Consider the following 15,787-nt stretch of genomic DNA (forward strand, 5'->3'; position numbering starts at 1 on the left):
CCACTGAAGAATTCTCATGTGTAGCCTGGCTAGTGGCACTAGTAATTATGGTGGAAGCCATGGTCCCTAGAAGCTGCAGAATAGTCTTGGCTTAGACCTTTCGTAAGGGGAGAAGACGCCGAATTTAAAGAACCAGATTCTGTGCCCTTTCAGCAGGAAGACAAGCCAACATGTCTACTGTGCCTATCTCTGCACCTATAAAAATCACAGATTGAGAGGGCAATAAGGCAGATTTTTCCCAATTTATAGAAATTCCCAGCTGGGCACAAAGCTGAATAGTAGCGTCCCTGGTCTGAAGAAGTAGATGCCTGGTGGGGGTGGTCAAGAGACAGTCGCCCCGATACATAAACACCTGGAATTCTTGACGTTGCAGGTGAGCTGTCACTACTGCCATACATTTGGTGAACACCCTGGGGGCTGTGGCGAGACCAAAGGGCAGAGCACAAAACTGGTAATGACTGGCTCCCAGCCGGAAGCATAGATGACTCCTCGATGCCCTGTCCATTTTTATGTGGTAGTAGGCGTCTTGGAGATCTATTGAGCACATCCAATTGTCTTTCCCCTAATAACGGGAGTATAGACTGCAATGTCACCATGCAAACCTGTCCTTTTTTACTGATTTGTTCAATCTGCTGAGGTCCAAAATGAGCCTCCAGTCCCCTGTATGTTTTGGTACTAAAAATAATCTGGAGTAAGTTCCGGATCCTATTTGGTCTGCTGGGACGGTTTGGATGACTCTTCTGACAACAAGTTGTTGACCTCCACAGTTACCTGATCCCTGTGATTGGGTGGAACATCCGGGATCCTCTTGGGAACAAAGGGTGGAAGAGAAAAGGGTATGACATAAACTCTGGTAATAATTCTTTCTACCCACTTGTCTTGAGAGATCCCCAGCCAGGATTCTGGATACAAAGAAATGCAACCCCCGACCGGCCCCAGAGAAGCACAGTCAGGCCCCACATCAGGAGCACTGGTAAGGCCGGCCCCAAAAGGAATCGCAACCTCCCTGGTTTTGCGGACTACCCCTGCCTCTATGGCGACGTCTACCATTTTCTCCTTCTCTGCCTCTGGAGGAGGAGTCACCCTGTGCATTCTGGAAAAACCTCTGGGACGTCTTGAACCACATCTTACTGCCCTTCTGACCCTTAGGATATGGTCTAGAGGGAACAGTAAAACAAACTCCTACAGCAGAGAGTGTTTTTCCTTCTTGCTCGCACTGGGTGAGAGTGTCCTTTACCTTGGGTCCAAACAATGAGGAACCGTCGAAGGGGGCGTTGGTAAAGGTAGACTTGAACGGTTCCGCAAAGATACACAAACGAATCCAGGAATGACGCCTTAGGGAAATTCCTGAACCCGCTGCTCTGCTCGCACCACTGGCTGCATACGAAATAAGCCGCATGGAAGAGTTGATGATAGAATTCAAGGTGGACAACTGGGCAGACACCTTGTCAGGGACTCCCTCAGTACATGTGCCTTTTAGAGAATCTCCTAACTCTTTAAGTTGATCTCTCTGAAGCCTCGTGAAGTGAGTAAGGTAGTTCAGTGATCTAAGGGTAAATGCCACTGAAGAAAAGATATGCTTCCCGTATCTGTCCATCGTTCGAGACTCCTTATTCGGCGGATGAACAGAAGAAGTCTCAGCTAGCTCCTTCTTAGTGGCCGCCACCACCACCATGGCAACTACGGGAACACCTTTAGACAAAAAATCCTTTTCTGGGGGGGGGGGGGGTGCAGAAAGAAACTTATTCGGTCTCCTGGGGACTGACTCCACAGCATCAGGAGTATCCCACACCTTCTGACTAACTAGCTCCACCAGTTCGTCGAAGAGTGAAGACACCCAAGAGGCTGAAGGTTAAGACCCAAAAGCCGTCAGGTACACTGACTCCTCATCAAAAGGGGTGACAGTGCGCCAGCCGCACCTCTGTTTAAGGATTTCCAGGATATCTATGAAGGAGACATCATCGGAGGACGACTTGGGGGACCCTTCTGACTACTCGAGGTCAGTGTCAGAGGTCAGAGACTCATCCTGGGAGTCTACATACTTCCTCTTACATGTTCTCTTCTGTGGAGGCTCCTCAGAAGGATATTCTGGGGAGGTCTCAGAAGAGTGGGGGCCACCAGCCGGTGGCTCCTGAGGCCGAGGATCTCTGCTATCTAAGGAGTGAGTAGGAGCTGAGACAGATGTAGGTGCCTTAGGGGGAAGAGTGTCGGTACCCTTGGTAGGAGCTGATGATCTGGACAGCACACTTCTCATCTCGAATACTGACCTCTCCGGCTCCGAAGACCTCCCCGGCTCCGAGGGGACCGATGATGCCATCGGCTCCGAGATAGACATAGGATCCGAACTCATCCTAGCCGACACGCCGAAGAAGTTCGGTTCCAAGCATCCCTGTCGGGGCCAACCAGGGAGCTACGGCTCCTAGACACCACAGACGGCACCGAGAGTGTCGGAGCAGAACTCGGCTCTGAAACAGCCACAGTGGGAGCTGGAGCCAAAGGTTCCACCTGTGGTACCAAACACTCCGGCTCCGAAACACCAGCATGGCTCGCAGGAGGAATGATCGAAGGGGGCTTAACGGACTCAAGTGGCTCCGGAACCGAATGGGTCGGAGCCAACAACAATTTATGTAAGGCAGATGACTTCAACAGCCTCAGCACTACCCTCTCCACATGTTCTTCCGATAAGCTCCTGGAAGACCTGAATGACAGAGTAGGAGAGTGGGATCTCTGCAGTACTGGAGACTTCAATATAGGGGAGACCGGTAGAGGATCCCTAGACCGGCTCCGTGAAATGGTCTCAGCGGTCGGCTCCGAAATACTTGGAAATTACCCTGAAATCACAATACTGCTCTCAGTCGGCACCGAACTCTGTGGAGCCGATGAGACAGTGGACTTGTCTGATTTGGTGATTTTTAAGAGGTGGCTCCGAGACACCAGCCGGTGCCGGGGAGGGCCTCTTAGAGGACTTAGACTTTCCCTTTGTATATTTGGAAGAGGAGGAGGAGCTTGACAGATCTTCCTCAAAGGAAGGTTTATGAATATCTTTTAGGATGAGCTTGTTTTTTCTGTCTTGCAACACTCTAGGAATGAAAGCGTGGCAAAATAAGCAGGTCTCCTGTAAATGGATGGCCCCCAAACAGTAAACGCAGTTACTGTGGCCATCCGTTATGGACATCTTCTGTGAGCATTTAATACATTTCTTAAAGCCAGATGGCTTATGATCCTTACTCTCTTTAGACATTCTCACAGAGATGAGCACACACACACACACACACACACACACACACACACACACACACACACACACACACACACACACACACACACACACACAGAAGGAGAAGGAGGACTAGGTCCTCTAATTTAAATGGGTCTAGCTCTGCAGGAAAGAGAAAGACACCACGAGGACTAGGTCTTCTAACTTAAACGGGCCTAGCCCCAGCAGGAAGGGAAACGGAGAAACTAGGTCTTCTAACTAAAACAGACCTAGAAAGTTACAGTAAGCAGAGAATTTCACACACTTGAACAGGAATATTAACAAGGGAAACAGAGCCTAGTTCTGTTAACAACAGTAACCAACGAAACAAGCGGGGATTCGCAAAAAACTCAGACTTATGATTAAGAAATAACAGAACGTAGTTCTGTTAACAATAACAATTCAACAAGTGGGAAACCGCAAAAAACATGACTTTGCCTACTAATACACAGTCTAACAGAGCACAAAAGACACCTACAAATACTAAGTCTATTAAGACACGAAAACCAGCACACAGAATACCAATACTAAGTCAAAAAGGCCAAAAGGCCAAAGATTGCACCAAATGGCGCAAGTATAAAGCTAAATATTCTAATAGCAAACTATGCTAACTATGACTAAATAATAATACAGTAACAGTTTTTCTATTTTAAACTAAAACAGTCCCAAATATTTTTGAATAAGTTTAAGTAAATGCAACACTTAGCCAGAGCCAAAGAGAAGCATAACCAAACTAGTCGACGCGGCAAACGAGATTTGAGGATTGTACTGGTGCACCATGGGATACCTACCTAGCCACGAGCCAACTAGAAGACTTCCAGCTTGTAAATAGGCAGAGTCAGAGCAGAGGATCGGCTCCAAATCCATATGCAAGAATGAAGGTGAGACAGGACTACAGCACAACAAAAGATTTACAACATCAGATTATCTCATTCATTTAAGGCAGTACAAAGTGAACTAACCTTTCCTGCATATAAAACAATTTCCTTTGAATTTTTAATGACACACTTGCACAGGTAAGTGCCGCAAAAAATGGTGCTAGCACATAGTCTTCTATACACTCACAGTAAATCATTTTGTTGTTCCCACAAATTTCATCAGTGCAGGCAGATGAAACTGAAATGGAGTCTGTATTACACAATGTCATTATTTTTAAAAAGGCAAGATATTTCTCTTTAAAATGGTATTTTAAAATAGCAATACACCAAGCTATGGTCATTAATTTACATTTGTATGTACAGAATATGTTCTATAGTTTGGCTGCATCCTTATTACCGAACAGTGCTTCACACCATGGGTAAAATATGAATTATTCACTTTTTAACATAGTACACTACCATATCAACCACCTGAGCTAGAATCAGCTCAGGCAGATGGGACCAGACTTTAAAGTGTTAGATGCAGGACAGCATCTCAGGACTGCAGCACCCCCTTATGCTGCATGTAGGTGTCGGTAATAGAACTTTTTTCTTTACTGCTAGGCATAAGGAGTGAAGTTTTGCTTTTCCATTGCTGCTAACTCTGGTGAGCTCTTTTTCTCTTTAATCTGGAAGCTATATCAATGCAAGCTACTTGAATGTAACTTTACAATGATTTAACCCCTCAAGGCTGTGGTCACAAGCCCACTTAGGTTTAGGCTGGCAGCACTGGGGTGCCACAAAAGGAAAGCAAGCATAAAAATCTGCCAGTGTGGCGTATAGGAATTAGGACTGATTGAGTTAGTCGCTGTCATCTTACAAGCTGGTTTTATATTTGTAGGCTGAGTGAGCAATGAGGCACTGATTTAGAAGCATCCCTGCCCTGGTCCTAGGAGGATGATGGTTCTCAGACCATCCCACTTGCTCAGTCCAACAATTGTAAGCTTCAAATCACAACTGGAACTAGCTATAGCAGTCAACCACCACCAGCACATCATCTCTCATCCCACTACCTGGACACAGGCAAGCAAGCAAGAAATGCCTCATTACTTTTGTCCTGTCTCCATCCACATGGTATCTCAGCTGCTAACTGACCATCTGTAACACAATACGAATCATAGCAAGTTCAATAGGCACTACCTGAAAGTCAATAAAAGAACATAAATCCCAAGCACATTTTATGGACAGAATCCATTGCCTTCCGATCTTCTTGGCATTGAATGTGAGAGTGCTACTTGCAGCTGTTACACTAGTCACAACATCAGCATAAATGTGCAAACAACAATATGGAACCACTCCAAACAAACTCTACCCACAGTCTTTTTCAGAACCTTCTTGACTCCAAAATTCTGCAGCATCATCAGTTCCTGTGTCTGATCCACTAAGGAAGACTGGAATTGGGATAGCAACAACTACTTTAGTACCAAAAGGCCTTAAGTGACAGACACCAAAGATTTGGATTCCTTCTCCAGTGCTAATCTGACAAGATTTTTATGTCTGTGATTGTGATCCTTATGCTAATCTGAAGCACTTGCATAAGCATCTGCATTGCACTGTTTACAGCGCATGTCAATGCATGGTATACTATTTAACCAATGGCTTGTACAGGACTACTGTCACTTTGTGAGCTGAAAGACCTACATCTGTGTGCTTGTAGGCTGCAATAAAGATGTTGTTAAGAGAACTTAAAGATGGTATAACTTAATATCCTCTGCCCACTGCCCTAAATAATAGAAAAGCCTCTTCTGGGAAAGTGACCATAGTTGGTTGATAGCTGATGGAGAACTAGAGTTAGAGGATTTCTCCAAATCAAAGGTAGTCAGAGATGCTAGTGATAGAAGGCAGATCATTATCCCTATTTCACAGGCAGAAATGTCAACCTCCTCTGATTTTGCTGACTAGAATGATTTAGAAAGGAAAGGAGGAAATCTCCTGCTGATAGCGTCCTATGAGGCAGATCAGTGCCCTTCTTGAGCAACTGGCACAAACTCAGGAGTGGGCAACAGATTAATGCAGCCTAAAGGCGGCAGTGCTAGTTAGCAAAAGGCTTCAGCAGATATTAGCTGGCACATACTGATAGTGCACCCCAGTCAGATGGCTTAGTCACAGCTCACCATGTATCACAGCTGATGTGATTAAGGGCCTGATGAAAGTGGGAAGCCTTCTGAAACTTTTCAGGAGAGTCTTAGACCCTGTGAAAAGTGAAATCACCTCCTTGCCTCCAGGTTTATCTTCAGAGTCAAGCCTCAAGGACTCACAGATCCCAGAAGTGGATGATGTCATAATGGCTGTGGCTCAAGCATGGGATGCCCAATGCTCAACTATCAGATTCACTAACAAAAGTACTCTCTCTAATTGCTCTAATGGCCATGAGAAAGAAAAGGAGAGCTTGACACCTCACTAAGTGTGGGGAAGATTATAATACGCGAGTGTCCAGAGGAAACAAAAAAGTGAACCCAAAGATGAGAGTTACATATTCATTGGTAGGCTAGTCTGTGATTACCTAAAACTTTAACTACAAAAATATTTAAACGTGAAACAAATGCATTGATAAGAACAAGTACATTTTTTTTTAAATTTGCTTGTTCAATTTAATACATTTTTTTCATTTGTTTATTTATTGCTGTGTTGACTGGGAAAGTCTGACTGGGCTATGCAAAAATACCATTTCAGCAGCTGCACAGTTAGAAAAACTCCACATGCATACATTAACAAAAATACTTAGATTACAAACAAGTAAAATGCAACAATATTCATAGGTATGCACATAAATTAGAGCAACATTTTTTAAGGAGGTGACACCTACTAAAGTATTACAAGTTGTGAAAGCTGATGTTTCATGTTAATTAGGCAAAATATGACATTTGGTGCATAAAGTGTAAATCCAATTTAGATCAGCAGTATTGGATACTTTGTGATCAGAAGTATACAGTTAGAAGTCACTGAGTGATAAGAATGTTTAAAAAGTTTTGAGTGGTTGGGCTACATCAAACTGCACAGAGGATGAAGAAAATATATCTTCAGACTTCTGCGATGTTACAGAGGGTGAGATGGGATTGGGAAGGGGACTAAGTCACAGTGGTACAGATGTGACACTAGTTTAAAGTTGTGGGAGAAAAGGCAGATGTTGAGGGAGACCTTGGTGGAAAGGAAGAGGGTGGAATGGCATAAGAGAAGGTGAATTAGGGTGGGAAAGGACAGAGATAAGCTCGGTGTTGAGGAGAGTTAGGTGTGAGGCAGTGAGGAAAAAGATATTTTTGAAGAAAAGGTAGGGAAGGAAAGGGACATATTTGTGAAGGAAGAGGTACAGGGCAGGGCTAGAGATAAGCAACTGACATGTGCTACTGCATTCCAATAGTACTGATCGCAGTCTAACTTAGAGCAGGAAGTAGTCTCCTTGCAACTCTGTGCTCAACTAGTGGTATGGATGTGGAGCTAGGCTGACCACAATCAGAGTTCTAGGCATGAAAAAGTTAACATCAGCTTGAGGACCTTGGCATTGCCTGGCCTGCTCATCCCTTCCTTTCCCTTCTCTACGTGTTAGCCTCGGTATGGGAATTATCTTGTCATTCCCTATGTTGCTACCCAAATGGCAGTCATCAAGACATTGCAGAGCTTAACATACAGCCTGCAATGAACTGAAACACTGGCATTTTCTAGAAGAATAGATACTATGCTCTTTCCCCTGGTAGCACAGGATGTTGCAGTGTGGATTCTGGCTTTGTGACCACAATCACAAGGATTTTTCAGCATCACACAAAGAAACATTCCTATAAAGCCTTAAAGAACTAACATCTTCTTCTTTTTCTTTCGGCTTTTTCCCGGTTAGGGGTCGCCACAGCGGATCACCTGTCCGTCCGTGATTGGCAGTGGAGTTTTACAGTGTCGAGTTGCCAGCCCGGCACCCAACCTTCCACAGAAGGCACACACATGCACGCACTCACACCTAGGGCCAATTTAGAGTGTCCAATCCACCTACAGCATGTCTTTGGGATGTGGGGGGAAACCAGAGCACCCGGAGGAAACCCACGCGACCACAGGGAGGACATACAGACTCCGCACAGAAGGCACCCTAGCTGAGGATCGAACCGGAGAACCTCTTGCTGTGAGGTGGCAACGTTAACCGCTGCAGCACCGCGGACGCCCCTTTAAAGGACTAAGATCTGATTTCCAAAAATGGAAGTAAAATTAGTGCAGTCAATATGCATTGATCATATCACCTCTGTTCAAAGGACAGTTGTTGTTGTTGTGTCTTTCGGCTTTTTCCGGTTAGGGATCGCCACAGTGGAACTTCGGTCCGCTAATGATTGGTAGTTGATTTTTACGTGCCAAGTTACCACCCCTGATGCACAACCTTCAACGAAGGTACGTCCATTCACGCATGTCTCCATGCAGAAGACGCTCTAGCTGAGAATCTAACCGGACAGTGTCTTACTGTGAGGCGACAAAGGACAGTACATAATTCAAACCCAGCCATACCATGGTCACCATTTTATTACAGAAGAATGTACTACTTAGTATTAACTCCTGATTCACAGTATTTCACAAATTTTCACATTTAAACTTTGGCTAGGGAAAACATTGCCACATCTCTTGATCTAACAGCTGTTAACCAGTGTTATTGAAATAATGTTTATGTCATCAGCATTAACTACAATTAGGAAAAATACCAGCATTCTGTTTTCAGATGTGTCAGACAGTAACGGCATCTCTGGGTTCAAACCGATCCTTGCCATCATTCTCATTAGCAGCTGAAGCTTTCTACGATTTTCTGGAGGTAAGAGAAGACAGCAAATCTGAAGTGCTTCAATGGCTACTTGCTGTTTTGGCAAGACACCTAAAAAGCAAAGGCAATCATTAACAATTAAAAAACTGAAAAAGAAATTATTACATTAATAAACATAATATATAGCTTTACACACTAACGAATGTTGGAAATAATATTTTTTAAACAGCCCTTCACCAATCACTAATTATGAGCAACTACTTCACAGAGCAAGCTTATAAGACTCCGTAGCTTTTACGCCTTAGTTTACTTTAATGAAATATTTTCAGAAAATTCAAGTTTTAAGTACTTTGACATCTCACAGCTAGAACCAGAATTAACTAAGGCAGCAAAAGCTACTAGATGGCATCCAAGCCCTTACAACAGGGGCAGCCATCTGTTAGTTTAAAATTATTGTTACATGGTTTAAGGTTAGACTTAAGCACTACTTTTGAAAGGTATCCACAAGCATTAGTAGGCATGCTGTTAATTTCATAAGCTGAATGAAGACAAGTAGCTGCTTCACTGATGTGAGGTAGAGACAGACAAATAAGAGGTTTCAACGGCTTGCTTGAAAAATTCATCCAAGTTCTGTCAGAACAGTTAGTGAAGCAGCAACTGAAAGCAGCCACAGACAGCTTACAAGTCCTGGTCATCAACATTCCGCATTCCATTTACAAGATGAAAGTTACCCATAGTGACACCTTTCACAAATGTCTTTTTCGATGTAACTGAAAACTCATTCTCAGGGCAATAGTGACCTCCACAGGAACTGCAGTGAGAACACACACACTCAGAAGTTGGAAAGTAAATTCTATCCTGTGCTGGTAAGCAAAAACATGAATGCATTTGCTGCAATGGACTTTTAGTAGTTAGGTCATTTCTTTGGCTATCAACTGCCACATCACAAACATCTGAAGTAAAGATGCAATGTGAACATCTGCTCTTTGCTTTCACCACTTTCAGATTTTCGAAGGAACAATGTCGGTATGTTGAAACCCAAGGATTCAATGTTTCATCTTGGAGTGCAATGAGATTTTTAAGACCAGTGACTCCATTTTTTAAATGCATTACATTTTCTTTAAGAATGCGAGCTTTGCTTCCTTCATGTACAGGATACAAAGTTGAAAAGGGATGACAATAAGGAAGGCTGGGTTTACAACACTGCAGTTTTAAACAATATCCATAGTCATAAAAAGAAATATCTTGGCAACTTTTTGATGGATAATGCCCCTTCCTCTTTTTGCAGGATATATTTGCATGGGTACTGAATAATTTATTGGAAGTTGCTTCAGGACTGATGCCTTGTTTTGCATTTGTCAAGTCTAATACAAGGTTTTCATATGATTCAAAACAATTCAAATGGATTTCACCGTCTCTTTGAAATGAATTCTGGAGTAAATCAGCAAGAGGCCTTTCCTTCTCTTTCCTCTGAAGGGTTTGCTTGGGTGGTACAATAAGCCCTGACAATGCTGTGTTACATACAATGAGATGGAAGGTAATAAAGGAGAAAGATTAGGAGAAACACCCACATTTCAGCTGATCAGCATTAACATTGTGGAAATGTGAAAAAGAACATGCAAGGAATGAAACATCAAAATTAGATGAGCAATGAAGTTACAGCTTACTGCTTAGATATGAAATCAACAGCGTATTCTGCAGTCCATATTTGTAACAGGCAATACCGTATCCATATGTTAGCTGACTTGACACAAACAGCCAATGAATAATAAGTACATCATCAACTGGATCTCAACAGGTAATAACAAAAGATGCCTCCACCACATCAAGAGGTAGCACTGTGCTTTTTTTTGTGGGTTTCACTGAAACCTTATTAAGAACACCTGTTTAATCAAATAGGATTTATGAAGGCAATATCGTAACTCACCCCCAGTGATGCATGGTTTCACAGTAGTTCTAACAGTTAATGAGTTGCAAGCGGAAATGTCTCCCCCATGGATGGAAGACTTGTTCCTCATTTCACAAAGTTGCAGTGTTCTACAACCTGTTTAATTAAACAGGAGAACTTAGTCAGGTTTCATGGAAGCCCATGTCAGTGTCACAAACTCCCATCAGTGCAGACTATGTAGAATCTGTATGATGTGTTGTTATTGAGATACTCCCATCAGCGTAGACTATGAAGAATCTGGGTGATGTGTGGTATTGAGGTACTCCCATCAGTGCAGACTATGTAGAATCTGTATGATGTGTTGTTATTGGGATACTCCCATCAGCGTAGAGTATGAAGAATCTGGGTGATGTGTGGTATTGAGGTACTCCCATCAGTTCAAGCTATGCAAAATCTGCATGATGTGTTCTATCAGAGTACTTCCATCATCTCAGACTATGCAAAATCTATGTGATGTGTGGTACCGGGGTACTACCATCAGCACAGACGATGCAGAATCCGAGTGATGTGAGGTATTGGGTACACTCATCAGCGCAGACTGTGCAGAATCTGAGTGATGTGTGGTATCGGGGTAGTCCTATCAGCAGCTGAGCTGTGAAGTTCTGCACCAGCTAAGGGAAGTACAGTCACAGTCAGTCTGAGTAAATAAAAAAAAAAAAAAAAATCTCGCTTGCAATGAGAATTAAATGAGGACAGGACCAACGTTCAGTGTCAGGGAGGGTGTCACACTTAAAAAAACTATTAGGAAGGTCAAAGCTGAATACAAACTTAAAATAGTCACTGAAACTGAAAAGAACTACAGACATTTACTTAACCACGTTAGGAAATTAAGTATAAATGACCTGCAATGACAACTTCTGTACAAACTTTACTCCACTCACAGTTATAACATTTCCACACATTCCAGAGTCCCAGTCACTCCCTATAATTACTACAGAACAAGTCTTTAGTCATTTCAAAAGCTAGGAGGGCCTCAATCCATGGGTACTAAAAACATATCAGGTTGCTTGATTATCAGTACCAAATATGGCCTATCTAAACTTCATCTCTAATTTACTCCCTGGTTACATTCCCAAAACTTGGAAAACAGCTATTGTAATGCTGTTACACAAGGGGGCTCATCGCTAGATCCTGATAATTATAGACCCATTAATCTCAGTACCCTCATACATGAATCTATGAAATTTACTACCCTAGACCTCATTAAAACTAAATATTGAAAAATCTTAATCCTGAAGTCTTTTATCCATTCAGCTTTGTCAAAGGCAGGTCATGCCACGTTACTTTTTTTGAAAGTTAACAAAAAAGTGGATAAAGTTTATTTATTTATTATTTATTTGTTTTACATTTGTTGACCGGGCTAGTCTAGCTGGACATGCATCCGTTTTCAGTAGAGGCCCGGGGAGAAAAGCTCCAACACTAGCAGTAAACAAAAAATATTAACAAAACAACGATATGAATAAAAAAGTACAAAGTACAAAGGTAGCCTTGTTTAAAAACAAATGACAAAAACAGACAATTATATAGATATGCATCATATACAGTTAGTCTAACAAAAACAGACATGCAAAACACAAAGATAGAATTGAATGAGACAAAGAATTTATAGTATAGCCTATTTCTAAGATGTAAAATGTCAAAAATTGAAAGTCTTATTTAGAGGCATAGTCAGGAGGGAGGAAAGTTAGGAGTAGCGGAGAAGCGATTTCAGTCGGGGTTAGCACAAGGACAAAGCCACTGAGTTTTAAGATGTTCTTTGATATGTTTTTTGAAGAGAGGTAGAGTTTTGGTTAGATATTTCATGAGGGAGTTGATTCCAGGTTTTTCCTGCAGTATTTGAAAATAGTGAGTCCCCAGCTTTATTGTAAGATTTAGTCAAGGATACTAGGAGTTTATTAGCAGAGCGTAGTGTAGCTAGGTTTTTATAGGGTGAAATCAATTTAGTAAGGCTAGGGGTATTATCAGGGTAGAAAAGGGTCTTATGAATGATAAGTAACTGTTGATAGAGTAGGTGGTTATTCAGTTCTAACCAATCTAGTTGTTTGAGGTTAAGACAGTGGTGAGTTCTGAGGGAGTAGCAGTACTGAATCTAGCTATACTATTGTAACAGGTAGAGAGTTTGGTAATGTTATTTTTAGATAAGTTAGTATATATAGCAGAGGCATAGAAAAGGGTGGAGATAAGGTGGGTCTGGGCAATGTTTTTTCTAGCTAATGGGGTAAGGAAGGGTTTAATTCTATAGAGAGTACCAATTTTGTTGTTAACAGCTTTAATGGTGGTGTTAATATGGTCATCAAAATTAAGATGGTTGTCAATAGTTACACCTAATAGGTGAGTGGTCATATCTGGGTTAATATTGGTAGCATTATTAGAGGATATAGTGAAGAATGGTGTGGGAGATTTGTGAGTAGGAGTAAAGAGAAGTAGTTTTGTTTTTTTGGGATTAAGGAGGAGGCATTGTTGCATAAACCATTTTTCTACATTTTGGAAAACCGTTTGGGTGAGGGACTGGAGGGAGGGAACATTTTCTGCAGTGCAGATTAAAGTTGAGTCGTCAGCATATTGATTGCAGGTGGCTTGAGATATGTTCAAGTGTAGGTCATTGATAAATAATGAAAAAAGAAGGGGACCTAAGATTGAGCCTTGTGGAACACCAATATTTACTGGGAGTAAAGAAGATAGGTTATTGTCCCAAAGCACTGCTTGTTGCCTGTTTTGGAGATAACTCCTAAACCATTGAAGTGCTTGTGAGTCAAGAGAATAGAGATTTAGTTTGTCAAGAAGTATATTATGGTTAACCATATCAAAGGCTTTTGACAGGTCTATGAACAGTGCGGAGGAAAAGAGGTTATTATTCCGATTATTATTTATAGAGTCAGTGAAGGAAAGAAGGGCAGTTGTAGTGCTGTGGAAAGGTTTGAAGCCATGTTGACAGTTGGCTAGAAGTTTATTTTGTAGAAGGTAGTTGAGAATTTGTTTGTGTATGCATCTTTCCATTATCTTTGATAATGGAGAGAGTAAGGCAATAGGGCGAAAGTCTGAAAGCTCAGTAGAAGAGCCCCCTTTATGTAGAGGAATTATGTGAGATATTTTCCATAAGGTAGGGATTTTTCCTTCAGAGATAGTCCTGTTAATAAGTATGGATATGGGGTAGGCTATAGCTTTTGCAGCAATTTGTAGGTATTCAGATGGGAGTTGGTCAGCAGATGGGGTGCAAGGTTTAAGTTTTTTGAGAAGCTTAAAAATATGAGATGTAGCGACAGGTTGAATATGAAAGGTATTAGATGAGGTTTTAGAGGTATTTGGTAAGGAAGCAGTAGGTGTGGGTAACGAATTAGCTAGGGTTTGAATGGCTTCTGTAAAATAATTGTTAAAGGCATCTGGGATCTGGGTGGAATTGTTGAGGTTGAAGCCTGAAGGGGTAGGAGTAGTTGAATGTCCTGGTTTAAGAAGTTTATTAATACCAGACCAAAATTTTTGAGGGGTTTGTTGACTGGTTTATTGAAGGTGAAGATAAAATTCCTTTTTGTCTCTAAGAGTATCTTTCTTGGTGGCATTTCTTAATTGTTTAAAGAGGAGGTGATCAGATGGACATTTGGTAGCTCTCCATTTGGCCCATATTTTATTTCTTAGGATCATTTTTTGCTTAGTTTGTTTAGTTAGCCATGGGGCAGATTTGGATCTTATCCTAGTAGAGCAAAAAGGAGCGTGATAGTCTAGGATTTGTAGAAAGTTGGTGTTAAAGTAGGTCACTGCCTCATCAAGTGCAAGGTGAGTCAGTGGAGACCAGTCACATGCTTGCAATTCATTCAGGAAATTATCAGGGTTGAAGATTCTTTGACACTATTCCTCAAAAAGTATTGCTGACAAGACTTTTGTAAATCTGAGTATAAATCCATATGCTACATGGTGATTAGCTAGCTGTTTGTCAGGCAGAATGTATGTGGCTAGAGTCATAGGTGCAACTTCCGAAACCAAAAATGTTGCCAGTGCTGTATCACAGAGATCCTATTTGGCATCTATTTCTCAAACCTTCACGCTAACACTCCTGAGATATAGTTATCTAGGTTTGCAAGCAACCATAAACTGGGTGTTGTTATTCATTCCTCAACTGACTTACAAAATCTCCAGCATGTGTTAGACTATGATAGACAGTACTGCAACGGTCATAAGCCATATATGAAAAAATATAATATACTTTAGTTTGGTAAACATTTCTACATCATACAATAGAGGCAACATACCCCTCTAAATCAGATAGTGTCATAAGAAATTCGGGCACTCTTGCTGTTAATTCTGTATCTTTTGAACATGTTTACATAGTAGTTTGGTAAACTTAACTGGTTCAACTGATTTACAAAGACATCTTCTCTAGATCTATAAAGGTCTTATATCCCCTTTATTCTTCTTTTATTAGACCAGTTATTTGATATAGTGCACTTTGTGGTGTGCATTTGTCAAAACATATCAGACTGTCAGACCTCAGAGATTCCCAATTAAAGATTAATGGCCTTAAGAACCTCAGTTATTTGGACCGCAAACTCCCTTGTGGTGATTAGTGGGTGTCCAGCCTTTTGAGTCATGAAATGACTCATCTTTTTCAACCTCCTTTTCCTTCACAAAACAAAAGATTCCTCAAAATAACCAGTTAAATTACCCAATCCTTCATCAACAGATAAATTAGACATGTTGGCATGATATTTCAACAAATTTCCCATCTCTGGGACAAACTTCTGGTATACATCAGAATAACACCCTTGACACCTTCAATGTAAACCTAGATAACTGGATGGGTAGCCTCAAATTTCCCACTGGGCTATCTTGTGTTGTTCTCCTTGAAGTGAAAAAACATCTGAATATAATTTATTGGCTAAACTTATTAACTGCCTTTAAACAGACTACCTAGTACTAACCTATGAACTTATGAACAGGGTTCAAAT

At 41.6% G+C, this 15,787-nt stretch overlaps 1 protein-coding gene across 1 annotated transcript in view; it reads right to left on the reverse strand.

The window, feature by feature from the left end:
* The window catches only part of DEPDC1B (DEP domain containing 1B), a 676,814-nt gene that overhangs the window by 281,215 nt on the left and 379,812 nt on the right, over positions 1 to 15,787 (reverse strand). The window contains exon 8 of the mRNA XM_044063811.1: positions 8,844 to 9,010. Within this exon, the coding sequence (XP_043919746.1) occupies positions 8,844 to 9,010 (167 nt within the window). The remainder of the gene's footprint in view (positions 1 to 8,843; positions 9,011 to 15,787) is intronic.

The sequence above is a fragment of the Protopterus annectens genome, chromosome 2.part2, assembly GCF_019279795.1.
Source record: "Protopterus annectens isolate FY-2018-M chromosome 2.part2, PAN1.0, whole genome shotgun sequence".
Lineage (NCBI taxonomy): Eukaryota > Metazoa > Chordata > Ceratodontiformes > Protopteridae > Protopterus > Protopterus annectens.